The sequence below is a fragment of the Takifugu flavidus genome, chromosome 19, assembly GCF_003711565.1.
Source record: "Takifugu flavidus isolate HTHZ2018 chromosome 19, ASM371156v2, whole genome shotgun sequence".
Lineage (NCBI taxonomy): Eukaryota > Metazoa > Chordata > Actinopteri > Tetraodontiformes > Tetraodontidae > Takifugu > Takifugu flavidus.
The window spans coordinates 11010644-11038084 of NC_079538.1; the positions used below are offsets into that span (position 1 = coordinate 11010644).

Here is a 27441-nt window from a genome sequence, read left to right on the forward strand (position 1 = left end):
AAGGATGTGTGTGTGTGTGTGTGTGTGTGTGTGTGTGTGTGTGTGTGTGTTGTGTGTGTGTGTGTGTGTGTGTGTGTGCTGGAGGAGTTTTCATTTTTTCTAGGCTGCTCATATTTTCCTGGGGCCCATATTTTTGGACCCCTCATCTTTGAGCTTCAGAACTTGTGTGTGGAGGAGGTGTGAGTTGAGGTTTAATTAAGCTCATAGACTGACAGTTTGACAGTTTTAGACTGACAGTGGGGACCCTCGTTTTTACAAGCAGCACAATTTGGTTATAGATCATAATTAAGGATTATTTAAGTTGTTAGCATGACATTTGGGTTTGCCTTCAAGCAGTGAGTGCAGGTCTTTGCACTAGTCCCATAAGTGGTGGAAATCTGAGCCCCCCCACACAAAAAAAGAGCTGTTATTTTCCTATTTGCTGGTAGAGATGTGCTCTGGGCACAGGCTCCTGAGAAGTGCTGACCTCCTCAAAACTTTCAAAATGAAGCCATCTAAACTTAACAAATTACAAGGGGCACACAAGAGCAGCTCTGAACCCAGCCTGTGCCAGCCGTAAATCGCAGGAGATTGATCTTAATTTGATCAGATTGTAATTGAGTAACCCAGCTGTGGCGCCAGGAGCGCCTCAAACCGAGTTAAGAATATCTGTGTACTTTGGCGCTCTCTAGTGGTGCGTTATTTAAATATGTAGCCCTTCATGAAGGGCCCACTCAATTGAGTCCGTACAGTCAAGGGAAGGACGGATTAAACAAACTAGCCTGTATTTTGGTAGTGGTGCTCCAGTTTAAGTTCAAACACTCCCTGCTTTGTCTCAGCAGACTTTCCTCCATAAATGAAAGACACGTGAGACGTTCTTCATCTTGGCCTGTGGACGATGACTTGTCTTTTGACCTATAATTAGAGAAATTATCAATTGGCAGGCAGGTTGCATCCAGGCAACGGCCCAGAATTTTACACACATGGTGGGTTGTAGGTCAGCCTCACATCCAGCACCAGAATCCATTCATCACCAGATTAAAGCGGACCTGTCACTTCAGCCTGCTTTGGAAACATTTGATTCCACGAAGCCATTTGCAGCGTGGAGTCAAACTCACAGAAAAGTGCACTCATGAAACATATAATACCTATATTTAACGAGCTCTGCCAGTTCAGATTATGCAACAGGACACTGACCACACCACTGAAAAAGGGGGAAATTACTGTGAAAATGCAAGTGTCAGGACCATGGACAGCGACCAAACACGCAAACAAAAGGCCTCTTTGTCCCGGGCCTCCGCTTCACGTCAGCGTTTCAAATTATACATTAGAGTTCAGCTGTCAAAAAAATGGCAAACTGTTGCCGCACGACTGAATATGACACAGGATAAAATTCCACACGCTGCCAAATACCCATGTAAAGCAAGCATGTTCCCTTAAGCTTTATCAAAGCAATAAAAACTCCCCAAACCTTTCTGCCCCAAACCCACCATGCAGCGAAGCCATATGGCCCACCTTTGGCACCTAATCAGCTGGTTTAGGTCTGTCACATGACCTTAGGCGAGGCTCAGCCTCATCCCGCCTCTTTCGGCGACATCCATCTTCTTGGTTTCCGAGGATCATCGCTTGCGCTAAAAGCAGCTTTAATGGTTTATGAGTGGAAAATAAAACGCAGCAATGATTTACAGGTAGGAGTCTGAGGCCGAGCGCGCAACTGATGCGGAAGTGCGAGGGATGTGATGGACCCAGACATGTCAGATGCGTAGATGTGGCCGTGCTGGTGAGTGTGGTCGCCACCGTATGATTATACACACTGGAAGACGGCAGAGAAGGAAAATGTTCTGGCTCACTTGTAGGTATCAATACCTGACATCATCCTCTCACATAATTAGCACCGTGTCCACATCCTTTTCCAGAGACCGTGGATTATTTAATGTGGCGCACAACTGGAGCAGAAACTAACCATTAAGGATAAATACATGTGGGTTCAGCAGTCTGGAGACATCATTTCAGCGACTCCTCTCCAAAAGGCCGATCAAATCATATCGATTCATCGCTATCTTCGGCCCGAATGGAGGCCTGATTATTTAAATAAAGAGGGGAAAATGTTGTGATCACCAATCAGGCCTCCACCCCGTTCTTCCACTGGAAGAGCTGGTAAGGTCATCAGTCTTGCGCTGAAACCACAGGCGCACGCCAGTCAGATCAATAATCCCCATCGTGCTCCACCACAAGTCACTCAAACCTCCAAGGGCAGGCGAGCAGTGGAGGGCCGAGAGACCCGGCAGAACCCGATACTCTGTTTGATGCTCTCCCTCAGAGTGGAAGACATGAGGACTCGTCTTCCGCAGTCCTGTCTCCTCTTTTAAATCTGATCTCCTGTTATGACATGGCTGCTGGCGATGTCAGCTGTACTCTGATTAGACACTTCCTTCTGCAGCCTGCGGGCCTTTTGGCTGTCGTCTCAACAGGCTGAGGTTAACGTCACGTGTCATTACTCAACACCACAGATATTGCTAAAAACTTACTTTACTGCTAAAAGCAGGGAGGAATCATATTTTATTTTGCGCCTCACAAGCTAATCGAGCCAGATGGTTACTTATCAAAACAACATCACAGCCCAAGTTCTCCTTTAAAAAAACATTAATTTTGTTTAGCTTCATTCGAACTGGGAGAGGAACTACATCATTTTCTGGCTAGCGTCGTTGTTAAGGGTTTGAAAAAGTGGTGTCTGATACTGCAAAACTTTCCTCTCTGTGACAGTTTAGCTGCAGTCAGCGACTGAAACCGCCTCGAAACATCCTTTCCTTTCTAAAATATCTTCTTCTTTTCTGGAGCTTTAGCTTATGTGCTTATCAGTGTCCGCTTCAGCTTCAAAACAAACCTGTGAATGCAAAAACAGATGCATTGAAGTGGCTCACCTGTCCTGCCTCACCTGTGTGTCGTTGTCTCGCTTCTCCCCAGCCTATAAAAGCTGCCCCCCTTCTCTAGGAACATGTATGCTGGTTCTGTGTTTGGTGTGCTTTAGAAGACCCAGTGTTTAGTTGAGCCTGTCCATCAGTGTGTCTTACACCTTGCTTTGATCACCTGCATTAGAGTCCTAACCCTGTCCCCCACCCTGTTGGTCTATCAACAACAGTGGTGCAGCAGCCGAAGGTAGATCCACTATGATCCAGGGCAGCATTGCATGTACCAGCCATTCCTTGGTGTCCCATATATGCAAACCTGGTCGAAAATGGGTTTTCATCTGGGAGACGGGGGTGTGTTGGGTTAGGGTTCAGTCAAACTTTAGATATTATGAGTTAAATTAATACCTCCGTCTGAATCCCGAGTGTGTGTGGGCGTGTGTGTCTCCTGGGTGTAATATGGAGGCAAGTAGTTGCTGAGGGTGCAGTGAGGCCTCTGTGGTGGTTCCAAAAATATGGGTCTGGCCCTTAATTGGATCACAGGTCTGTTTCTGGTGGGTCCTCACACGTCAAAAGGCACCAGTTTGTTTTAATCAGCTCGCGTCTCAGAGCAAGACTCAATTTAGACAATTTATGCGTCAGCTGAAAAAGGCTTTTCTAAGCCGGACTCTATAAGTACACAGTGTGTGAGTCCGTGTCAGCCTATATGGAGCGACTGTGCTACGGTGGCCGAGCCAAGGCCAGCGATTGGTAGATCCGCTGGGAGTGAAATAACAGATTAATGTGGCACGCCAGGCCCCGTAACCAGACGTGTTTGACGTTAATGCTCCACTGTATATTATCCAGCTCGCAGAAATGTTGGATGTGAATGATGGAATCCAAGGACAAGGATGTTTAGGTACTAATTACCAAACAGAAAGGCACAAGTATTGCTCCATATTTCCTTACTCCTGTGGAAACACTAGGCAGGCTCCATTTATTTTCTTTGACTGTTGTTTCTGGCACGGCCGCGTCTCAGTAAACACCACTCGCCCACCATTGTAAATCCGACAGGCGCAGATCTTTTAAGTTAGACTCCTTTGAGGGGAAAATGGAGACAGATCGGATGGCGGCGCTTGGGTTTTCCGTCTTAATGAGAGAGTGGAGAAGAGGGATGGCGTTTGATCCCTGGCATGGAAGCCTCTATTTAAAGCTGTCAGCGGCCATCACTCTCTCTTCTTTCTTTTGCTCCTATAGATGGAGAGAAAGGGCGGCGCCGCAGTCAAATTAGGACCGTGATCTGAAGACCAGCAGCCGATTCTGTTATCAATGAGACGCACCGAGGATCACTGCTGATTGATCACCTAGCGGGGGGAAGGAAAGGAACCAGAAACAGGACTGTGAAAATATTATTTTATTTGCAGAGCTTCACAATGAGCATGGCTCACGGTCATCATGCTCCAGTTTCATATCAGATGTTTGTCCAAACCACACAAGAGTTTCATGGTTCCTCAAGATCGTCTCACAACAGTTGCAGCCTGACACCAAGCCAAAGACGATAAGCCCCGAGACAAGTTTCCAACCCTCTTGTGCCCGGACAATGGATGTTTCAAAGTTGAACCCTGGACTTGTGGATGTTAACGGACTCCCCAGAATGGAGGAAATGTCTCTTTGATGAGGGGCCGCAGGGCAGGGCTCCTGACCATTGTGGACCTGGCCTGGAAGATGCTTTTCATCACAGCACTAATGGCTCTACCTAATCAGGCTTGATTGGGGCTGGTAAATAAATACCCTTTCCTTTCATAATATCATGTGTAACTTAAGACAAAATCAATACCTTGACTGAACACTAATAGCCGGAGGCAGAACAAATGTCTCCTCAGCTCGCCCTGCAATACATTTTTAAGAACCAGCCCCCCCCCCCCTTTCCTTTGGCATGGATTTTTGATACCTCCATATAAAATGTGCCCCAGGATATCCCGTTACAGTTTAAAACAGAAGCTGTCAGAGTTAATTTTCTCCTTTCAAACAAACAAGCCTTTGAAACGATTTTGTTTTGGTTCCAAATCAACCCGAACGGTAACGCCAACGATGAGAGATGACGATCAAAATGAACCTGCAGATCTGGTCACATTCAGCAAACATTTTCTTTCAATCATCATCCGTAGATGGATCAATGTGTCTCCCCGGGAGTTTGATAATAAACACCAGAGCCTGAGCAGACTTGTGAGAGCTGAGGAATAAATAACGGGAGAAAGTGAGACCGGCAGTAAAAGCTTCTGGATCGGTGGACTGTACTTTATGAAAGAGAGCTTTGTGTGACGAGAAATAAATACAGACGCAATTATGTTTGCTTGAAAAAGGCGACGTGCCTTTTCACAACATCGACTTTTAAAGATGTGAATTATTGTCCTGAATTTATGGGCTTCTCCTCCTCTCTTTCTGTCATTGCAACCTGATTTACTGAATCACTGAAATCCACCGCGTCAGCAGCGTCTGACACCTTTACGATTAAAGACAAAAAAACTCCTGGATCCTCAACACACCACGGGGGAAGATTCAAAATTGGGGTTGAAAAGTAAAGTTGGGGTTGTTTTTTGGGTGTTTTTTGGTTGTTTTTTTTTTACATTATGCTATGTGATTTGAGCTACTTGGCCAGTCTTTTCGCCACATCTTTGTAGGCCATCTCGATCTCGGCGTCAGCGGCGCAGGTGTTGGTGAATTCGTCGCGTTTGTAGGCGTTCTTCAGGTATCGCCACACGCCAGACATTTCCGAGGGGATTTCGTAGTTGCGGTACTTTTTAGCGACAACCTAGAAGAGAAGACGAAGCTGCGTTGGTATGGTTTTTTTGTTTGTGGTTTCACGTCTTTTCAAGTAAAAAAATGAATATGATTTAAATTAGTTAAAAACCATTTCATCATGTTTTATTACTGTGTAAAGCTCCTAATGGTAAAATTAACAGAGGGTCCCTGAGCTAAACTGACATTGTGCAAACACTGCCGCCCTGCTGGTCGCATGCTGTCACTGCAATAATACTTGAAGTCACACTGTTCCTCATGTAGATATTTTGAAAAGTGAAGAATATTTTAAAGATGTGTGCCTTCAAAAGTGGTTCTATTTTATAATGATTTTGACTCAAGATTCAACAGTACGTAATCTGCAATCACATTGACTTCTTGCATAAGAATAAACGAACTTAGACCCACCACAATTCCCCAGATGCCACGGGTCTGCACCAGCATCCACATGGCAGACACATTAAAAAATTTGTCAGCGAACAATCTTGGGTCTGGAACTGTCTTTGGTAGCAGCTGCATGAGCCAACCATGTCTGCCATCTTGGGTAGCTCTTAAGGGTAAACCACGCCTGACCTTCGGTGACATTCCTGGCATTTCAAATTGCCACTATTGTCTTTACTCCCAGTGTTTGCAGAAACTGCCTTTCAATGCAGTCACTAGTGAAATGTGAAACTTTCTCGCCAATAAAATGCTTACAGTCTTCTTGACAGGCAACCACACGCCGCCATCTGAAATAATCATTACTGAGTGCATCCGTAATCACTGCTGAACATAACTGTTTGGTTTTTACGAAGTTCTTTGTGTGGTTCGGCAAAGTGGGCCTAGAAAATTTTTACATCCTCAACAGAGTGGGTAACTAAGGGAAATGCTATCCTCAGCTTAGCATGATAGCAGCAAGCTGCTCAGTGCAGAAGCACCATAGAGATGGTGTTCAATGAATTGGGTTGGGGGTTTGTTTTTGTTAAAAAAGAACTTCTGCATATTTTGTCCCGTCTTCTTTTACCTTAACTATGTGCAGTTTTGGCAGCAGGTTGCAGTCTGCAAGAGTGAGCTCGTTCCCGTCGAGGAAGCGTCGGGTGGAGAACTTCTGCTCCTCCAAGCTGTCTGCGTCGATCTCGTCAGGCAAGGGGTTGTTCAGGTAGTCGTCCAGCTTTATCAGGGCTCGGGTCAAACCTTTCTCCAGAGCTACACACAAGTTACACAACACAAGCATGCATGAAATGCTGCTCAGGGGGTGAGTGAAGGAACCCCAGAATGATGTGGAGCACAGCGCAGCGTCAGCCACAGCAGAACTCAAAGACTGTTCTCTGCTACAGCCTAGTGGAGGAACATGTTAATAGCTACTCCAAGTGTTCCCTGAGCGTGTAAAGGACAGAAAATGAGTGGCCCACCGGAGTTGGCGTCGAGTTTAGTGTTCTTGATGTAGGCTGAGAACTTGGCGAAGATGTCATTTCCAGCTGTGTTTGATTCTCTCTGTTTGGCCGCCAGTTTGGGATACCTGAGGAGACGGGGGGAGCAGGGGGGCAGGGGAAGGAGACACAGTCAGAATAAACCATCTGGTTAGCATTAACACCTGAACTGGAGCTTGGCTCCGGCTGGAAACACGCTACACACGCGGGCCGCCCGCACACCGAGGTCCATTTTTAATGTATAAAAAAATGCAATAAAAGAACAAAAAGGAACAGTTCAACAAAGCTGAGATTTTCTCTGCAGCCGCTGGTTCATTTAAGTGCATTTATCAGCTTTTCTGGCTGCAGTTCAAGCTATTCTTTTTTTTCTTCACTTTCATTCACAAAAGATTTATAACAACCACAAAATCCTAAAATTCCTCGATCAGTCTTCAAGTAGCACACATTTGCCTTTTTATTGGGCTAAATGATTTCCTGAAGTTCAACATTGAAATCCAACCAAAAGCATAACTAGCATAATTAAAGTTGGATTACTTTGGAGGGCTGAGCATCTCCTCCAGAAACTCCTCAATCTTGTTGATGTCAGTCTTGACCTCCCCGTTGAAGGTCACGAAGGGCGGGTGCGTCCCCGGAGCGAGGTTGTGCAGGTCGGCCGGTTTCCTGAAGGGCAGACACACACAAAAAGTGAGCCGTCCAGTGAGAGCATCAGTGCACTTTTAGGCTGGATATTTCAGGAGTTCCCACCTTTTCAGGTCGACGGTGGTGACGTTGAACACGACCCCTTTGAGCCAGAGGATCATGAAAAGACGCTGAGAGAACGGACAGTTGCCGATGCTTTCTCCATCACTGCCTGCCTGTGTGGGGGGAAGGAATGGGGGGATCAAAATACATGCACAAAAATGGGCCCAAGGACCAAAAAAAGGATTTTCTCGCTGTCTTGAATCAATGTTTTGAAAGCTAAAATTCTCTTTTCCTCATTTAAAATGATGTAAAGGGAATGATAAATAATATTGAAATCAGCACTATAATTATAAATGTTGCAACCAAAAGTCGTAAAGAAAAACCAAAGAACTACCAGGAAATATATAACTTGTAAAAACAAAATATTAAAATAGGCAGCAGAAGGCAAGATGTTGTATGATCAGGCAGTTAATTAATATGCATAATGTGTGGTTATATAAGCACAGGTATGCTAGAGTGGTGACACCTGAGCCCCCCCGCCCCGCTGCAGCTGAATTATACATGCTGATTCCATCCCATGGTTCACTGGCCAGGAGGACACAGAACGCAGGGTCAGAGCTCCAGGCTTCACGGCCCCGAGTCACTGTCCCCGAGGTCAGTGGGGTAAGCCCAGATTTAACAATGGAGAAGGATTCTTCCGTTTTACACATTTGACTTCAGTTTCCACCAGATCAGAGGACAAACACGGAGCTCACTTCAGACCTGACATAGCATGTGCTGTGGAACATGCACCGTGCATGTGGCAAAGACCAGAAACAGAGCTGCACGTTCTACAAAAGTAGCTGAGCCGACTGTATGCGTGCCAGCCATTGATGCTTCTGCTCATGTGACGCTTCTGTGCGCACATTGTTACGCTCAACCTCAGTAACACAATACGGGGACGCCGATAATGGCCAATCAACATCTAGAACACAAACACACACAAACCTGGCCCCATGGTCGGGCTGAGCCCTCGGTGTGGCTTTATTCATCGTTTCAGCACTTGATATGTGTTTTGCCACTAATTTAATTAAGACATGTGAATAAAAACTGAGCAAACGCATCGTTACTGCCTGGTGAACAGGCTGGTTTCGCATTTTAAACCATCTCAAATTTGTGAATGCAGAGGTTTTAACGCAACGATGGGACCTGAACTGATGCAGCCCAGCTGGTTACCAAGCCGATCGGTTTCCTAGGAGGTGGGTTAGCTGAGGAGGATAATTGGGTCAGTGCACCCAGGCAGTGCGGAGGTTTTCCACCTGCCTCAGGACCTGGAGAATCACCTGCCTCTGACATCTCCCACAGGACTCTGAACAACTGAACAACATTTTTGATAAAGATTTCTCATTTTTGGTCAATTTTGTTGTGGGCTGACTTAAATTGTGAATGAGGAGATCCACCATTGCCTATGGGATCAATGTCAGATCTATCCACATGCATCTCCAGTATCACTGTCATACTGACCCTGGGTCAACCTACCAGTGAAACCACATCTCTCCTCTTGGATTACATGAGCTTTCCAGCACATACTGGTGGCATTTCACTGGGAATCCTGCTCATAATGTGTCTCTGTCTACTAGATCATCACATTCCACACAGCTGTCTTACCTTGACAAAAAGCTCAATATCAGGGTCTTTGTCCTGAATAACTTTAGTAGACATGATGCCTGCTCCTACTGTTCCTTTAGTCTTTTTCCTTCCCAAAATAAAAAAGCTAGAAAACTTTGCTCATCCTCAGAGGTCTACATCCTCCAGAAACAAGTAAAAACAGGATCTCTTCTCTGGATGGTCCTCTCTGGGGATCCCTGAGGGTTTTTCCGTCCCTCCTTTCCAGACAGCCACGATGATCTGGTCGTCTAAACGCAGCCTTGAAATCTGGCGTGTGTCACGCTGAGACCCTGTGTTCTGATTTGGACACAGATGGAGAGCAGAGAGACCGTTTCTGACTGACACAGAGGTAAACAGGTGTCAGTCTGCTAATCCAGGGGGCGGAGCTCCATCCCTCACCCCTCCGCTCTCTGTCACCAACCTGCCCCCTCACACACATGCCACCCTCTCCTGTTATCTCATTCGGTCCCATTTTATCACTCTGCTTGCAACATAACCCATATTTAGTATGTTCTGACACATAGGCTATCATTGATTAACAGCAGGCGACGTAGAAGTGATCCTCCCTTAATTATTGATTAGATGCTTCAGTTTTAGGACTGGCATTCATTTATGGAAAAATACAGCGTGTATATAGGCCAATAAAAATAAAAGCAGGCGCGCTAGAAATATCTGCACAAACTAGGCTACAGCGTTTGCTCAAATTCTGAGGTAAAAGCCTTTGAAAATAATTATTATATCCATTTTAATGCCAGGAGAAATCAGAATAAAGCAGAGGGATGGAATAGCCTGAACTATAGTTTCTTCTCTCTATAAAGCAGCTCCCTCTCCTGGCTGCCGCAACAACTTACAGCACAAACCTCTCTCTTGCTCATTTGGGTGCAAATGTAACGTATAGAAATGTAGGATGAGACAAATATCCACTTCTGCCATGAACATCACAAATTCTGTTTACAACAGGATGTGTGAACCTGTGAGCAAATGTGCGGTATTGCAGTGAGATAGGAGCGTTGAGGCTCCTTTACCTTTGGAATAAGACACACGTCTGCAAAACAAATCACAACAATCTGGGCGGACAAGCGGCCAAAGGAAAAACAGAAACATGTTGCTGATCTGGGAGCAAGTGGACTTTAAGGATTTCGGGACTTGACTTAAAGTTAAAATTTTGACAGCTTCATCGATCCCACGGGATGAGAAAATCAAATTTAACCACATTTCATTTCAACTACAAATCATTTCACTACAAAATTCGGACCCAGTGATTCAAACGCATGAGTGAAATACAATTTCCCCAAACCTCTTTTTATATTTATTGAAACAAAGACCTAAAAGCAGAAAGGATGATAAAAATGGCCACATACATCAGGATATTAGGATGGGATTCTTCTTCTTCTTCTCTATTTGTGCATCTTTGTTGTGCAAACAATATGTATGAAAATGTATAATATTTCAAACAGGAAACCTAGAAGAACTAATAGTGCTGTTTCTTTAGGCACTTTATAATTAATTACACTTTAATTAAATTTTTAAACATCAGTTCTTTTGATGTTGGTGCATTATATAACAGATTGAATTAATCCCGCAACCCAAGACCTTCTTTTCTATCCCCAATAAACCAGCAGGTCAACACGAATCATTACAAAGTGATGACCTCATGAAACAAAAGGAGGCAAATTCCTCACTCATTGGGCTAATCATTCACCCAAACATCAAACAGTAACAGACTCTTCCTGGCTTTTCACGGCCGAGCTGGCTGAAAACGATGGAACTCTCCTCACAAGCCGCCCGGTTTGTCAATATAAAGCTGGTCGTGGCCGTGGTGGAGAAGAGGCCCCCCCACGTTACTGTGTTGTTTAGTGATAGTGGTGATAGCGTTGTCACTGACATCAGACCATAGCTCGCTTTGGTTTATTGCTGTTATTTGAGATTAAACTGTTGGGAAATGACCCAGAGGAGGGAGGGAGAGAGGGAGGGAGGGTGTTGGGTAGGGTGGTTAGAGGAAGAGGCCAGCTATGGTGTCAGACTGAACTATGACCGATGATCGTCATAATATCATTAAGATAACATATCTGAGAGGGGGTTCTTGTCCTTTTGTATTGAATTTACGTGTTTTCTGGCCTCCTGCACGTGACCAGTCCTAAATCCTGACAAAGCTGTATCTTATCCTAGGGGAAATGGCCAACTACCTGCAGGAAAAAGTCCCCTCAGTCTCCCTTTTAAGGTTAACTCACACTTTATCCCTGCTGTTCTTTTTACGGGGCCTTGTTGAAGTTCAAACAGGGCTCGTTCACTGCAGCCTGCTGACTCAATCTGTGTTGCCCAATCAAGTGACCCCTGCTTTTACTGATAGCCAGGCTTGCAGCCTGCCCTCACTACAACACACACACAACTGCATTTGCTCAGCTCAGCCCTTCTATGGCCACGCTTCTATGGCCGTACAGTAAACAGGTTAATAATTACATCAGCTTGCCTCAGGATTAAAGTCACGGGCAGAGATTTCCCTGTTTATAGACAAACCTGAGGTTAATCGTCATGGCGATGAACACGATGCATAAAACACACATTTCTGATCAGATTCTGTTGAAGTTTGCTGTAAACTTGAATTAGCATGTTTCAAGCTTTCAATTACTAAGAAAATGAGGCAAGAAAAGCTACATTTGTTACTAACGCCAGGCAGTTCTGCTTTTTGTTGCTGGTTGGATCTACTTTATTTTCTTATTTTGCCACTCGTGTCTCATTATATGAGGATGCAAAATAGTTACCACCTAAAGTACACAAAATTAAGCTCAGTAAATATGGTAAACGTGTGTATGGCAAACAATTAAATACCGTAATGCAATTTTAAAGAAAAAAAGTTCTAACTCAAATGTATGTCATATATTATGCCATAAAGATAAAAGCCTGGTGCTTCCTAGAAGCTGCATATTTGACTACATCTTGCGTAACACGGTTGTTTAAGCGAGTGTAGGTGTGCAGAGCGAATAAGGAACTTTTCAAATAAGTACTCAGGTAGCAGAAAGTCAACAAAAGCTCTTGCTTTCACCAACAAAAAGCCGTTTGTTCGTGTGGTGCCGACCTTTGCACATGTCTCACCTTGACGAACAGGGTGATCAGCGGCTGGCTCGGATCTGCGGACGCATCCAGAGTCACCTTGTCCAGAGCTGCTGCGTTGTGCTGCACCGACTCCTGCTGTTTGAACGCCAACAGCAGCCCCTCCATTCCATCATCCAGCCTTGGCGGATTTGGCGGGTCGTCGCAGGGATCCGCAGGTGAGGCCGAAGAAGCCGAAGAGGAGGAAGAGGAGGACGAGCGCCGGGACCCATCGTGTGCCTCCTCCAGCGGCTCCACAGCTGGCGTCGCCTCCGCCTCTTCCTCTGCCTTCTCCTTCTCGTCATCGCTGGATGAAGAAGAGGAACTGCTCCGTTCCTCCCTGGCTCTGGTCTCCATGTAGTCGGGAGAGCTGCGCTCTTCGTCCGCGGAGGCGTGCACCTGCACCGGGCTGTGCACCTGCACCACCGCCTCACCTGAGCTGTCATGATCAGACTCTGATGAGTGAGAGCTGTCAGACCCTCGGCCGCGCTCTTTCCGCACCGTTTTCTCATTGTCACTTATGTTATCCATGATTCTCCGTGCGCGGTCTGTGGCAGAACTGGGCTTTGAACTGGAGGAGAGAGCTGAGGGGAAGTTGGTGCGCACCGTCCGCCTGCCACTGACTGGCTGGGCCAAATTCCAGCGATCACTCATAAAAGACCTTTGATCCCGCAAGTTAAGCAGTGAGATTTGCAGAAAACAGGATTGTACCTTCAAGGCTGGCAGCGCCTCAACGTCACCTATAATTGATTAGTGTCACCGTAAGCTTCAAAAGCCTTTAAACACTTTCGCAATTCCCAACTTTGATTTGAGGAATGATTCCAGCCTGAACAGGAGGAACTTTCCAAAGATCTATGGGGCCCATAAAACATTCTTTTTTTATCTTTGTTAAAATGTACTGCGTGAAGTGAGAAGGCTTGAATCCCCTAATGGTCTTGTTGTTCTCTTTTCGTTCTCTCTTGCTATTAATTAACTATTTTAATTAATAGTGAACATAAAGAGACAAACAGTTGTTGGGTTGATGGTGTGAAGTGGTTGCACTTTAGTTCTTTTTGTAAATAAATAAGAAATGGCTTCATTGCATTGTGCAAAGCGAGCAAAAAACCCCAAAATAAACATGAAAAATAATGGAAATGTCTTTTCATTTCTCCCCTACAAAATAAAAGCCTTAATGACAGATGCATCTGCAGATCTGAGGAATGATCCGGACATCACAAATACAGGAATAACAAACTATAATGTGGAGGGAAAAGAAACCAAAACGACTCAGTTTCACACAAGTCGTTTTAATCTCAGAGGACCACCTGCATCAAGACAGCAAACAAAGTTCATTTGAGGATCAAATTCAAGTTCTGTATCTTTCATTCTACTGAAATATCAAATGTTTTTACAATCCCAAATTAAATCTACGCATTTAGTAGGAAGAAAATTATCAGACAACACTCATTTTTCATAAACAAGACATCTTATAGAGAAATATTTTCAATTAGTGAATCAAAATTTAGTAAAAAGCATATATCACAGTGATGTCTGTCTTTTTCTTGGACACAATTCTTAGTGCACCTAAAAGCAGAAAGAGAAAAATGTTTTTATCTTGAGCGACGGTGTAAAATAAGCCAGGTCTGACTCGCACGGATGGTTTCTACTAGATTTTACATACAGCTTATTCAAAGCTTTCTGGCATCGGCCTTTTAACTATTTTCAAGCGACAACAGCAAGAAGAGAAGGTGCAAATCATAGACAATGTAAAAATGCCAAAGAGTTTCCATCCACTAGTGCAAATCAGTGGAGCGGTTCCTGCAAAGGTACGACACGAAGGTCTCCTCGACGACTCCCTTAACAATCCAACAGAGAAATACTGGCTAATAGCAAGGGCACTTCACATTTCACCAACAAATGGCTCTTGACGGTCAACATTTATGAACAGAAGGGCAGAACAAGTCATCTCCACAGCACAAAGGCTAAAAAAAGTGATGACAACAAATGCACAACTTCTCCTCTTCGTTTAAAGGGCCTCTGACCACTGAAGAGCGAGAATGATGACGAGGAACTGATGAAGGACTCACATGAAGAGTAGTAGGACACACTGCTGCGGGAGGAGGTTCAGAAAACCCCGACTCAGCAGAAACAGGCTCCATTCCAAGCAGAACCTTTCACAGTTGGCGATTTGTTGGAGCTACATTACACTGGCTGTAAAAGGCTCTGAAGGTTCTTGGTTAATAAATCATAGTAGCTTCTAGTACACCGCGCACGTGGAACACCTGGTGGCGATGCAGCGCGACTGTCGTGTCAGTGTGCTTCAAAGAGAGCGCTGAAGACTTTGGAAGCCCCCTTCCTCCCCCCACCACCGCCGACTCTCCCGTCAGGCTTTTGCTGCTCTGCACCCTGCAGGTCATTTCTGTTTTAGTGTGCAAACGAGCGTGACTCCATAAATGCCATGAAAGATTGTCTCAACCTGTGCAGGCTTATTGCTTCTTGCCCGAGAAATTTCTTCAACTCAGCTCCTTTAACGGTAATCTAGAATTGTTTTTAAGCATACTGAACATAAATATTTTAAATGCAATACTTGATTAACTCCCACTGTGAGTTAAATAGGTACACTTGTTTACTTAATCAATTAATTCTGTCACAGTTTCGATAGCTAGCATTTTAGCTAATCCTTTGGTAAACACAATTCTGCTCATTATTAAACAATCTGCACACACTTATTTTGATTAACAAATTGAATTGCCTGTAAAATTTTCAATACTAGAAGAAAATTGATTGAAAAATGCCCAGGAAGATGCTCTCAAAGATGAAATATTCAACTGAGAGGGAAGAGTAAAGAAGCCAGATCATTTTGTCATTTTGGCTTTAAAAAAAAAATCAATGATATAACCAATTAAAAACCAACCGATAGCTGGATATCAATCTCTTAATTTGAATTACTTTGAAAACTCATCGAGAAATACGGATATTTCTGTAACACTGACACTGATTTTATCTGTTATCTGATTTATGGCTTTGGCCAACAAGGGTTCCTACGTGTAAAAATCACATCTTAATGTTTCACTCTTTTTTTTTTTACTGCATGACAACAATGAAATGAGAGCAGCTAAAAATCCACAAAATCAAGTCACTCTAAAGCGCATGTTTTCTAAAACGACTCACTCTGCACCAGAAGCACACCCCAGACATTTTCCTGTCAGCAGTCTAGACATTGTTGGAAGGTTCCATCAGATTAGTCTAATCCGACTAATAAAGAAACAGCAGTACAATCACATTTGGCTGCGCAACGAAGGTGTTTAGGGGGTGCTTCTGTGCCGAGCAGGCTACCAGGGGAGTGGTACCTCCGCTTTTTTACTGCCATCTTCGGCTACAGGTGCAGGTCCTGCAGGAGGGGCTGCGACATCTCCCTGCGTCTGTGTTTCAGCGAGGGCAGCTGTTTGAGGGTCACTTGTTTAATAAAGACAACCAGGAAGCCCAACACCATCGCCACGCCCATCAGAGAGCCCACCAGGGGGGCGTAGGAGTTGTCTTTGACACGCAGCCGGGCGCTCGGCACAGTCGGAGTCGGCTCTCGTAACAGCAGGTCCTTGACGTTTGAGAGCGAACCGTTGTTTGGTAAAGCTGGGATGGACAGGATGTGGCACATCAGAGGGTAAAGGTCAACGGAGCGCATGAAAGACTTGACGTAGTTCTGGCGAAAGGCTGGCCCGCGGGCTATGAACACGGGGTGCATGCTGGGTAAAGTGTTGTCATTCCCATGGTTTCCCACTGGAGAGAAGAGAAATGGACAGGAAGAATTCTTAAACAATATCTACGCTTCTATTATTGGCAGCTTCCGTGACTCTCTGGCAACCATTTTAACAAAAACAGTTCTGAAATCCGTGAGAAATAAAAGAAACGAGACTCTGTGTTTCTTTGTAAAATAAAGCTGAACCAAAATCTCCAGAGAGACTATTAATAGAAAAGACAAACCTCCTGTTTTTTGGGTTTTTTTTAAAAACCAAACAGGTGAATGATGTACTGTACTTACACAGAAAGGTTCCAGATCTGTTCTGCATGATGGTCCAGCCCTCCTTGGCCTCTAACAGGATCGGCATGATCCTGCTGTTGTGCTGATAATGGAAATGTGCAGGAATGCTTTCCTTCTTGTACACCATCATGTTCGGGTTTGCATCCACCAGCTTGCTGTACACCTCATCCAGCTTCCCTGTAGGACAGCAAAGACGGATGTCCACGGGTACAAAAACCACATTTTAACAGTCCTGTTATGCTTTGTGTTATAGGTTCATTTAAGAAGACTTATGTCTGTATGATTAACATGGAGATGTTCCTTAGCATGTAAAACACAGCCATGAAAGATTGTCACGGAGGAAATAATAAGCTTATGAGCACAATTAATGGAACAGGTGTTTTCAGATTTAGTACTGGACAGTCCCAGGTTAGCCGGTTCTTCCCTCCGGCTCTTGTCTTTCAGCTATATTTGCTTTTGCATTTGTTAGCATGTGTATAAAAATGCTAACCTAGTCTGCTCAGAACTAATCATGATGGGATTTCCACTGGTACCTTCTTTGGGCAGGATTCCCACCACTGGACTCTTGTCCACCCAGGTGTACAGGTCCCTGCTCACGTACTCGTCCAGTTCGATGATGTGATCGGGGGACAGCTGCACCATCCCGTGGTCACTGGTCACGATAAGGTTGACTTTCTCATAGATCCCAGCTTTCTTTAGCTCGTTCATGAGGAAGCCGAGCTTTTCATCGATCCCGGCAATGACAGCGTCCATGAGGAGACTTTGAGGGCCAAGGAGGTGTCCACTCATATCCGGGTCTTCCCAGTACAGAACGCCAAAATCCACCGCTTCCTCTTTGGGTGCGGAGAACCACTGGATAATCCTCTCGACCCTGGTTTCAAAAGGGACTGAAGCGTTATACCGCAGGAACTGATTGGGGAAGACGCCACGGATCTTCACATCAGATCCCGGCCACATAGCTGCTCCACTCCGCCCTCCAGCCTTCTGGATGCTCACCCACAGAGGCACTGCCTCCTCCCACCACTGCGGATCATACATCGTCTCCGTCTCGATGGAGAAGGACCGGTTTAGGACCGGATCGAACATCTCGTTGGCCACGATGCCGTGAGTCTCAGCGTACAAACCTGTCACTAAGGTGTAGTGGTTGGGGAATGTTTTGGTGATGTAAATGTTTTCCACCTGCTTCACCATCACCCCGTCGTTCATGATGCTGAAGAAGTTAGGCATGGGGACCCGATCCACGTAATCCCAACGGAAGCCATCGAAAGAGACCAGCAGCAGCTTGGGCCGGCCCTCCGTGAGGGCGTCTTGCTGGAGGCCGTGTGAGGAGACCACAGGCAGCAGCAAGGCCCACAGGCCCACGAGAGGTCTGCAGCCTCCCCGGAGCAACCACCTCAGCATAGTGCAGCTCATACAGACAGCCTATAGAAAGGACCCACAGAAGGGAAAGAGGATTTGCAGATGATTTGGACATGATAAAGATGACACAGGAAATTATTTATATGCAGATATTTTATGGTTATTGTGGCCCAGTTTGATCACATTTTCTTCTAAATACCGTCCTGCAGGGGGCCCATAAATATCAGCAGATGGGGAGGTGTTGACTCCACTTCCTGTTTGCTACACTAGTGCCGACTGCAACTGGTATTTTACTTGATTTCAACTGTGGTTTTGCTGCATGAACAGTAACTCGACACCACAGCTCTGCCCTCCCATTTACACCAGTAAAGAGCTAATAATGCCTCCGGTGCAACAGTGCTTTGATTTTGCAAAGTGTAGGAAAGTGGGCCTTATTTCTGTATTTGGGTCAAAATAAAATGAATATTAATTCAACAGATAAAAGCTCCATGAAGCTAAGCTAAAGATTGTGCCAAGGAAAAACAACGTAAGACTCATGTTTTCATATATATTTTCATCATCAGTCTGTAATGTTGTCTTTAACATGTCATCAATCAAGCTAAGTCATGTTTGACCGTAAATTCTGGGTTGTCAGAAGAATACAGTAATATGAGCTGTTGCATTTAGTAACATAGTTATTACTGTGTTACAATCGACATCCTTTCCATTTGATAATGACTCCAATTGTTTGATAGAGCCGATTTTATAGAGATTAATAGTGAATTGGGAATTTTAGAGATTATTGTCGTGTAGACAGGAACGGGAATGACGCCATTAAAATATATTTTAATGTTTAGAATAACCCGATTATATTGATCACTGCCATCTTCTCTCAGGACCGGATTCAATGCTTTGGCTGCTGCGCTGCACAAATAACAGAAGAACACAGCTTCCAAAAGGTCACAGAGGCTGAAGTAAATGCAAATATTATTACGCTCTTGAGCTGTCAACGAGCCTACCTTGTTCTCCGACAGTGCGCACGCTCGCCTCGGGCTTGCACAGCGAGATAAACAGATATTCTGCCCGTGTGCCCAGAGGAAGTCCCGCCTATCAACCCCAACAGCTGATTTTAGCCTTTAGTCGGTTTTACTGAAGCATGGCGACACGAACGAGATGATCTGAAGACACAAAGCTGCCCGGCGTCACCGATGAGTGCATTCTGCGCCTCACGCAGAGCTGCAACCCCTAAAATCAGCGTCAATGACGTAATGTGGAGCGAGGAATGGTGAAGGGAGGGAAGGAGGGGGGTCCAGTTGCAAAAAAACAAATAAAAATGTTGCAAATATGCTTCTCTCAGCAAGATAAGATTAGTGTATACCAGCGAATTTTTGTTTCCACCACTAAGACGTGCATGTTAGCTCTGCAAAATGAGGGAGTGTTACATTGAAACAATATTTTTTTATCAATGCATTATGATTAAATCAGAACTAGAAAAGAGTTTTCTCTGAAAAAAAAATCAAAATCGGTGATTTTAATGATAATATGAGAAGCACGAATTCTGCAAGTTACAAATAATGGCCACAAGGTGTCAGTAATATCCCGAGGAGGACGCCACTCGTTATTAGAGCAGAGGTTCATCAACACATCACTGAAGAGCAGAAGTTCATTAACACGTCACAAAAGAGCAGAGGTTCATAAACACGTTACAAAAGAGCAGAGATTACTAAATAAATCAAAAAGAGCAGAGGTTCATAAACACATGACAGAAGAGCAAAAGTTCCTAAACTCATCAATGAAAAGCAGAAGTTCAAAAACAACTCAGATCACAGAAGAGCATATTTCTCCCCCATGCAGATTAAACACAATTGCATGATATGTTGGTGTTGTGCCATTTTTAAACACCTAGAAGCTCATAAATTGCTCATAAAGAGTCCATAGTTGTAGCCTGTGACTAAAGCTGTCCCGTGTCAATAAAAAAGGTTAAAAACTGCGTTACAAACAGGTTGGAGATGATCATGTGACAAATAAAAGGCCAAGAAGCCAAAACAGGAAGTTAGAGATGAGACAGTTGCGTGCTCAAAGTATATTCTGATGAGTAGAATACGAAATAGGGTTTTGCAGGATTTCAATATTATAAAAAAGGCAAATGTGAATTTTTAATGCAGCAGTCATTCAGTAATATTGCTCTGTAAATTTGACAACAAAAACCTGTGGTCAACATCTGGAACATGTGTGTAGACGGCATACTGCAAATAAAGACGCTCACAAGGTTATAAGAACCCTGAAAATTTACAACATTTCCCATGTATTTATTTATGCTCTTTTCCTCCGTTTAAATGGCCAAGGTAAATATTGTTTTAGTGCTGATTTTTTGAATTGTTTTTATTCCATCTGGGATCAATTACTAACTGGACTGTCATTGTACTGCGTGGATGACATTTTACAACCCATTATAAGTCAAATAATTGCAAGTTGACTTACATTTGAAACCTTTGAAAAGGGTAAACATAATCACCACATTGGTTAGGAATTCAAGTGAAGCAATTTTATCAAACAGGCAGCAACTGAAATATTAACACCCACTACAGCAGCTGGACACAGACCCAGTCTTGTGGATCTTTGATGCATCAGAATCAGAATGAACGATGTTCAACCAAAGGGAAACGTGACCAACAAGCTGTCCTGAACATTGAGAGTGTGTAACCTGAAGCAGCGCTGTTTTCGCCGTGACTGGTTAACATGTCCGTTAATGTGCTACGTGAGCGCCATGGACTGTGTGTTCCCTGAGGGTGGGACCCTATGTGGGAACATTCACAGAGGTACCTGCGTGTTCTGGTTGGGCACCTGAAACCCTGCATTCACACCCAAAGCGCTTTTGTTTGCTCGGACAGGAAAGCTCTGACCATTCTCTCACTCACACACACTCACACACACACCTTTGTGGTTGATGAATGTCTAAAATGGATTTGCTGTGTGCCACTTGTTCATATTGGTGCTGAAGCCTATAGTTTTCTAGAGTTAGGTAAGGCTCGTGATACAGAATTAAAGGCAATAGAACTCATCTCACTGTTGAAGTTCGTGGCTCAGGTTGATTCTGAGGTCATCTGTTGTGACCTTGGCTGGTACATGTAAGGGTTGGAACTGATAACAATAAGCAGAATAAAAAGGAATCAATCATGAGTGTGTGACCTTGTCTTCTTTCGATTTAAAGACACACATTTGATGTTGGCAAATTTGCACTCAGGTCAAGATTATAACCATTTTACGGCTTCATAAGAAAGCTAAAGAGCAAAGCTCAGTAAAATAAAATGGAATTAAAAAAACCAATGTATTTAACGCCCTGAGAGTGCCGTTCTTTGACATGAAACTGATCACCAAAGGCCAAATGTGTCTGCAGGAGATCATTTAAATTGTCCCCTTGTATGGTCGGTGCATGATTGCTCTGGTTCTATACAGCAAAGGGGGGCAGCCACCTGGACACAAAGCCCGGCAGCTCTTCTGGAGCTCGTCTATGGCCGACATTGTGCCATTGTGTCCTTCTTTCTGGTCCTTTGTGTTTTATTTACAACATTCTCGCTGGCATCCTACATTACCCAGATCCACCGAGGGTCGGCCTCCCTTTTCATTGGCCCGTCTCCACTTTCCCCCTCAGCCGTCGTCGTCTGCGCACAAAGAGCGCGCAGCCAATCCCACCCCTCCTCTGATAAACCCCGACCAATGAGAGCAGCCCTTCCATTTACATGGAGAAGGAACCCGCCAATCAGAAGTCAGCGAGTGATAGGATTTTGACCCCTCTACCCAATGGCGGTGGGAGGTATAGAGTTTTGGGGAGTGCATATAATCAACATATTATCGAGGGTGCTCAGATATTGATCCTGTATTTCGAGGTAGTTTAAATTCCTCTCCTGGACTTTCGGGTTTGACCCCACACTCGGTGAAGAATAATTCACGCGTAAAATGCCGAAGAGAAAGGTGAGTGCGGTCTGACCCGCCAGTTTCACTTCACTGTTGGATTTTTGCTCTCGCTTGAGAGAGGGGGGGAAAGAAAAGCTGTGCGTGGTTTGTATGGCGACGTCGAGGCAGGTGAGATGATGCCAAAGTTTTTCAGTTGCTCTGAAAGGCCCTTCGCCCGATGCGTTTCCTGACACGACTGGCATTTGGTGTCCTTCCATAGCATACGCGCACCCCTGTCCGTCCCAATGGCCGGTTATGTGGCCGTTTTTACATGCCACTTCCCTCCGCTGCGCGCCCTGCTGAATGTCAGCGGGAACCGCCGGATGGATGCATGCGTAAATCCCTGGAGGCGTGCGTGATTAAACATTGTGGGTGCGTTTCCCGAATTGATTAGAGCCCGTCGATAGTAAAAAATGTGGAATCCGACAGCGAATAAAATAATAATAATAAAAATAATATTAATAACCGCCCTGCCGCAGTTTGAATGTCCGGAGGTAATAAAAGAGTCGCCGCCGCCAAGCCGATTTAGCAAATCCATACCCGGATGGAGAGAAAGGAATAAAGAAAGAGGGGATCAGAGACAATGGGCAGGTTAAAAAGAGGCCGTGACACTAACTAAATAACGCTGCTCCGGTGCTTTGTATCGGTGCATACGTGGAAATTCGCTTCTCTACAACCCCTAACTGCCATTGTCTGCTCAGCTCCCGCCGTGAGGACAGAATGGGAGGCCTCCAGGGGCGGAGGTCGCCCACATGCAAATGATGAGAATGCCAACCTGCAGGCTCGCCAGTAGGGCCCCCCCCCCACCTTTTTTCTTCGCGATTATGGCAGACTTTCCTGCGCTGCCTTCACCTACCTACGAGCAGAATGTGTGAGCATGAGCTCACCTGCCGTTCCTAGGATGGCAGCGCTCCGGCTCTCACTCAGCCTTTGACTGTAAAATTCCTTTATCGGACTATTCGGAGGTCAGATAATGCTTGCTTTGTGCCATTTTAAATATGGTGTTTTTAAAAAATGTAATTTATGTATGGAGAAAGAAAAATGCACGTTTCCGTTGACCCATTAGGACCCAGAAAACATGAGATTTTATTTTCCAAAAAGTAAAAATAATTTAAAAAAAATTTCAAAATCAATCATGCATTTACATTTTTATGCCCATCGGGTAAATGTACGTTTATTACCTGTTACGAGGTTCTTATAGTGAATCATGAAAAGAAATTTGGGGGAAAAAAACAAACTTTTAAAGGTCTTAATCCATGGTAACATCTCTATTCCCTGTTGCGTTTCCAGCAGTCTCCAGAGGGTTCCGAGGGCAAGGAGGCCCCTAAAGTGACAAAACAAGAGGTAAATGATTTGAGTGTGTAGTGTGTGTGCTGTGCTGTCTGTGTGCTGTGTTTTAAACGCGTGCGTGTGTGTGTGAGTGTGAGGGACTAGCTTCATGACAGAACGATGAGTAGCATACTAACCAATCAGATCAGGTGAAGATCAGCTTGCAGAGGTAAAACTGATATGTGTGTCTGTCTCTCTCTCCCTTGCTGTGACTGTCTCTCTCTCTTGACCACCTCTTCCTCCGGTAGCCCATGAGAAGGTCCGAGAGACTGTTAGCGGTAAGTTTTGCTCTCCCCTCCCCTGTCTTCACCTCTGTTGCTGTCCTCTTCTTCCTCGGTCTTGTTTGTGTTGTGTTACGCGCGCTCAGAATGACGTCCTCACCGTTTTTAAGGATTTGAATAAAGCTGAGAGAAATTCCATGAACCTTCTCTGTGAGGATCCGATCTGGGCGGGTGTGCATGTTTCAATGCCTGTTGTCCTTGTCCGTCTGAATCGTCTTTGAAACACCTTGTTGGCTGCATCATCATTGACATGAAAGCATTTCGCTGCTTAACATGAATTCCTAAAAGGAATTGATGGATAGTAAATATCCAATCCTGCTCATATGTTTTCCCTCCTATTTTAGTGGTTAAATGCCAACAAGGCCGTGTCTATTTATCTGTGTTGTACCATCTACATCATGTCTTTATCTGTGCTTTTGCATGTCATCTGTTCCAGAACAGTTTAATATCTTGGGAGACCAAAAACTAAATTCTGTTACTTGCTACACCATTTATTTGTGTATGGACAATATATTTGTCCAAATGCAAATTCTCATCACTTAAATATTTTGCTGTATCATTAAAAGACACAAATTTGCTCACTTCCCAATATTCGTTCAAACTCAATTTAGAAACAGTTGCTTAATCCCATGCTGTTTCTTAGTCTAGCTGGACACATTATGTGTTTTTACACATAAGATTTGTTTGTGGAAAATTAATGATTATTTCTTCCTCTTAAATAATGTTGAAAAGTCTGAACAACTCCAATGAGCTGTTATATACCTGTGTTAATAGACACAAGTATCATTCTAGTAGCTAGCTGCTAGTTAGTATATCTAAGACTTGTGGAAACAGTCAGGAAGCCACACTGTTTCCTCTTTTTTCCGACCAACATAACGTTCTTTTGACTCCATTGGTGCTACCCAAAATGTTACACTGCCAACAGTTTCTGGAAGTTCAACTTTACTTTTGCATGATTCCCTCCTTAATACTTCTTCCTTCACCTTTTAAATGCCCGCGAGGGTTATGTCAATGATACAACTAATTTTGTAAAATAAATCTTTAAAAAAGATTAGCACCCCAGTTTTGTTTATATATGCGGTGTTAATCCAATAAAAAAGAGATTCTAAGATAGAATCATATGGTCCTCTCTTCAGGGTGATGTCGGTGACATGAAGGAGCATGAAAATCTCTTTTCACAAAGAACAAGCAGAATTCAAACCCCCATCTGACCTAGTCCCTGATCTGGGTTGAGGAATATCACAGGAAAATTTTAAAAATAAAAGTCCTCAGATATTTGCAGTAGATGGTGGCATCACACCAAGCCTCCCCTTCCCTGCTGTCAGCCCTGATACAGTTTTAAGTAGGTTTGGAAGCCTTCATATGTTTTTATTCAGGTCTCTCTGAAACTACAACTAACTGACCTCTGGCAAATTTGCAGAAACCTGCTCCACCAAAGGCCGAGCCCAAACCCAAGAAGCCAGCAGGCAAGGTGCAGACCCAACACACACACACACACGCGCACTATTCATTACTGCTCTATCTCATGCAAGTGTGTGGTATTTATTTTACCAAAAAAACCCAAAAACAAACAACCAAAAGACAACACGGCTTGGGTTCCTTTAAAAGGAGGATACCTTTTGTAACGATGGAACGCAAATTAGGCACATTTAAATCAAGGGTAACAAAGGTTAATGTCATTTAAGTAACCAAAGATAGATGGAGTTTACAGGCAAGAAACCAGAATCGTTCATTTTTTATTTTTACCATTTAAAATGTGCATAAATATGCGAGACTGAGCTTTTGTCATGAGGCTGGATATGCTTTATCTTCCATACAGAACGAGGATAAGGGGGCAAAGGTAAAGAAAAGTGCCACAAAGGGCAAAAAAGATGCCAGCGCTGCCCAGAACGGAGAGACCAAGAATGAGGTATGGGGGGTGGAAGGAGGGGAGAAATGTACCTTTGTTTTAAGAAAAAGAAAATAACCCATTTTCCCCCATTGTGATTGTGTTATAAACATGGACTCACACTTTCTTACACATGCATGCTAACACACACACACACAACACACAGATCTACGTGTCTCGTCCATCTGTTAGCGTGTCGTCCATCAGAAGCATGGCTCCCTCCTCGATGTCAGTGAGAGGGCAGAGTGACACAGTCAGAGTTAAGGGTATGATGGTGTGTTTCTAACGTGTCCGCCGAGTGTGAGTTTGGCCACTAATTTAACGCTTTTGCTTCGGTGTGCCGTGTTTTAGTCACTTTGTGGAGGGAAAAGGACTTTGCAATATATGTGGAATAGAACACCAGATTTATACGTTTCACAGGGACTTGTGAAGATACCCTTTTTTCCTCCACGTACACATGTAGACATCCTCATTTAGCATTCACCACATTCGTTTAAAACAGTTAGGAATGAATCCATCCTAAAAGTACTGTGGCTTTTAGAAAATACTCTGTGCCATCAGTGCTACAGTTAATTGCTCTAGAAAATTAGAGAGGTGCTCATTTGTATGTTTGCAGACAGCAACTGCTGGAAAAATGAAGCAACATATAATTAGAGGGGGAAAGATTGTTTAAAAAAAAAAATTAAATATGCTGATATGAAACCATGGTTACAAAAATGTACCACAGACATAACATTTGCTCCTCTATTAATTGTAATGTAAGTGTTTAGCCATCAGTGTGATACCAAACACCAAATCTGCGTGTGTCGCTCACATAACGTTTCATTCCCCTCCTGAGCTAATGCCAACGACAGCAAAATATTCATGGACTTTTGGGACCCCAGATGTGTTTCAGTGCAATTCAAGCTCTCATTCAATTTCTTGCTCAGAATTTGATAGAGGATTGATACTAGGAGCTAATCAGGCTAATGTTAATCGGATTAATGTTAATATCTGTTATAGTTTTCAACATTGTTAACCACAAATGTTCAGTTAACCACTTCCTGGCTTATAACTAGCATACAAACATGCATAATGTTGGGGGGACTTGATGATTTTGAATGTATTAGGGGATACAAGGGTTTAGCAGCTACATCCGGAAGGTTTACTCATCATCCATTTAATAGAATAAAAGTTATCCAGAGAATGACAAAGGCCCGTCAAAGGCAGAAGAATCCATCAGGAACGCACATGATGTTTCACCTGTTTAACTTTCAGCTTGATAAGCAAAAGCTGCGGTTTGCTCCATGGGGCCCGCTGAGTTCCGGCCCGTGTCTGATGGACATCCTGCTCTTCTCTTCCCCAGGTAACTGAGGCAGCGGAGGAGGCGAATGAGGAGCAGGCGTAAAGACGCGGCGCACCCGCCGCCCCTGCCCCGTCACTCCCTCGGACATCATGGCAGCAGAGCATCTTTTTTTACTGAGGATTTTTGTACATTGCTGAATTTTTTTTAGACTTGTGATAGTTCAGACAACAAGAAGTCTCTTCAGCTCCTCTACCTGTTTGGCTCGATTCCTCCCCCTGCTCCGCTCTGTGTCACCAGCAAGCGAGAGAAAATGGCGTGCTTTTTCTTTTTAAACCCTAACAGTTGCTGATCTTCTCCACCACGCCTCACCAAATCATGAATACTACGGTTCTGATCATTATTGGCACTTGGGATAATGTCCTGGCGGTTTGTAACAGGGGTTCATGGTCGTCGTGGAGAACATCTGCCGCTTTTCCTTGAGAACATTTAGTGTTAGAATCACCACCACTGTTTTTTCCCTTAGCTCCTTTTGTAAACTTGTGTGCAGGAGTGAGTGTCTGTGTTTGATTAGGTTGAGTTCCACCTTCACCCCCACCCTGCTTTCTTTTTCTCCTTTTTAATCATCCTCTTGTCCTGCAGCAGAGTGACATAGCAATAATGAGTGGTGCTTCTGTTCTAGATGGCTCTATTGGCTTTGGGCCCTCTGATCTTCTTTGAGTTTCACCCTGTTGGGAGACTATTTTGAAATAAAAGATAAAGTTAATGTCACGTGGAAGTTTCTTTGCTTACTGCTGTTTTAACTGTGTGAATATGCGCTATTTTCCCATAGAGATCACAATATTGAATATTTGAACCAAC

At 44.2% G+C, this 27441-nt stretch overlaps 3 protein-coding genes across 6 annotated transcripts; 1 reads left to right on the forward strand and 2 right to left on the reverse strand.

Annotated features, from left to right (window-relative positions):
* Positions 1–4263: 4263 nt before the first annotated feature.
* On the reverse strand, positions 4264–13130 carry clic5b (chloride intracellular channel 5b). 2 transcript variants are annotated; one of them, XM_057017683.1, is made up of 6 exons: positions 12494–13130; positions 7817–7926; positions 7607–7732; positions 7055–7161; positions 6667–6848; positions 4264–5676 (listed from the first exon to the last, which is right to left on the reverse strand). In XM_057017683.1, the coding sequence occupies exons 1-6, from the start codon at positions 13019–13021 to the stop codon at positions 5512–5514; spliced, it is 1218 nt and encodes a 405-aa protein (XP_056873663.1). In that variant the 5' UTR covers positions 13022–13130; the 3' UTR covers positions 4264–5511. The 2 variants fall into 2 exon arrangements, with proteins under 2 accessions (XP_056873663.1, XP_056873664.1); XM_057017684.1 differs by lacking the exon at positions 12494–13130 and adding an exon at positions 9401–9718.
* Positions 13131–13756: 626 nt separating this feature from the next.
* enpp5 (ectonucleotide pyrophosphatase/phosphodiesterase 5) lies at positions 13757–19120 on the reverse strand. Its single transcript, XM_057017682.1, has 4 exons — positions 18866–19120; positions 17042–17930; positions 16509–16685; positions 13757–16246 (listed from the first exon to the last, which is right to left on the reverse strand). The coding sequence occupies exons 2-4, from the start codon at positions 17919–17921 to the stop codon at positions 15846–15848; spliced, it is 1458 nt and encodes a 485-aa protein (XP_056873662.1). The 5' UTR covers positions 17922–17930; positions 18866–19120; the 3' UTR covers positions 13757–15845.
* Positions 19121–21623: 2503 nt separating this feature from the next.
* hmgn3 (high mobility group nucleosomal binding domain 3) lies at positions 21624–27351 on the forward strand. Of its 3 annotated transcripts, XM_057017694.1 has the most exons (7): positions 21624–21818; positions 23091–23144; positions 23378–23407; positions 24831–24881; positions 25230–25319; positions 25465–25564; positions 26644–27351. In XM_057017694.1, the coding sequence occupies exons 1-7, from the start codon at positions 21804–21806 to the stop codon at positions 26649–26651; spliced, it is 348 nt and encodes a 115-aa protein (XP_056873674.1). In that variant the 5' UTR covers positions 21624–21803; the 3' UTR covers positions 26652–27351. The 3 variants fall into 3 exon arrangements, with proteins under 3 accessions (XP_056873674.1, XP_056873675.1, XP_056873676.1); XM_057017695.1 differs by lacking the exon at positions 23378–23407; XM_057017696.1 differs by lacking the exon at positions 25465–25564 and having other exon boundaries at positions 21625–21818.
* Positions 27352–27441: the final 90 nt, after the last annotated feature.

Excerpts from the sequence above, each read along its gene's own strand:
- clic5b (XM_057017683.1), bottom strand. The coding sequence starts at position 13,021 with ATGGATAACATAAGTGACAATGAGAAAACGGTGCGGAAAGAGCGCGGC. Across the intron at positions 7,927-12,493 it reads TGATCACCCTGTTCGTCAAG|GCAGGCAGTGATGGAGAAAG; the intron begins GTGAGACATGTG and ends CCCCCCACACAG. Across the intron at positions 5,677-6,666 it reads CAAAACTGCACATAGTTAAG|GTTGTCGCTAAAAAGTACCG; the intron begins GTAAAAGAAGAC and ends CTTCTCTTCTAG.
- enpp5 (XM_057017682.1), bottom strand. The coding sequence starts at position 17,921 with ATGAGCTGCACTATGCTGAGGTGGTTGCTCCGGGGAGGCTGCAGACCT. Across the intron at positions 16,686-17,041 it reads GGGAATCCTGCCCAAAGAAG|GGAAGCTGGATGAGGTGTAC; the intron begins GTACCAGTGGAA and ends GCTGTCCTACAG. Across the intron at positions 16,247-16,508 it reads CAGATCTGGAACCTTTCTGT|TGGGAAACCATGGGAATGAC; the intron begins GTAAGTACAGTA and ends TCTTCTCTCCAG.
- hmgn3 (XM_057017694.1), top strand. Across the intron at positions 24,882-25,229 it reads CCAAGAAGCCAGCAGGCAAG|AACGAGGATAAGGGGGCAAA; the intron begins GTGCAGACCCAA and ends TCTTCCATACAG. Across the intron at positions 25,320-25,464 it reads ACGGAGAGACCAAGAATGAG|ATCTACGTGTCTCGTCCATC; the intron begins GTATGGGGGGTG and ends CACAACACACAG.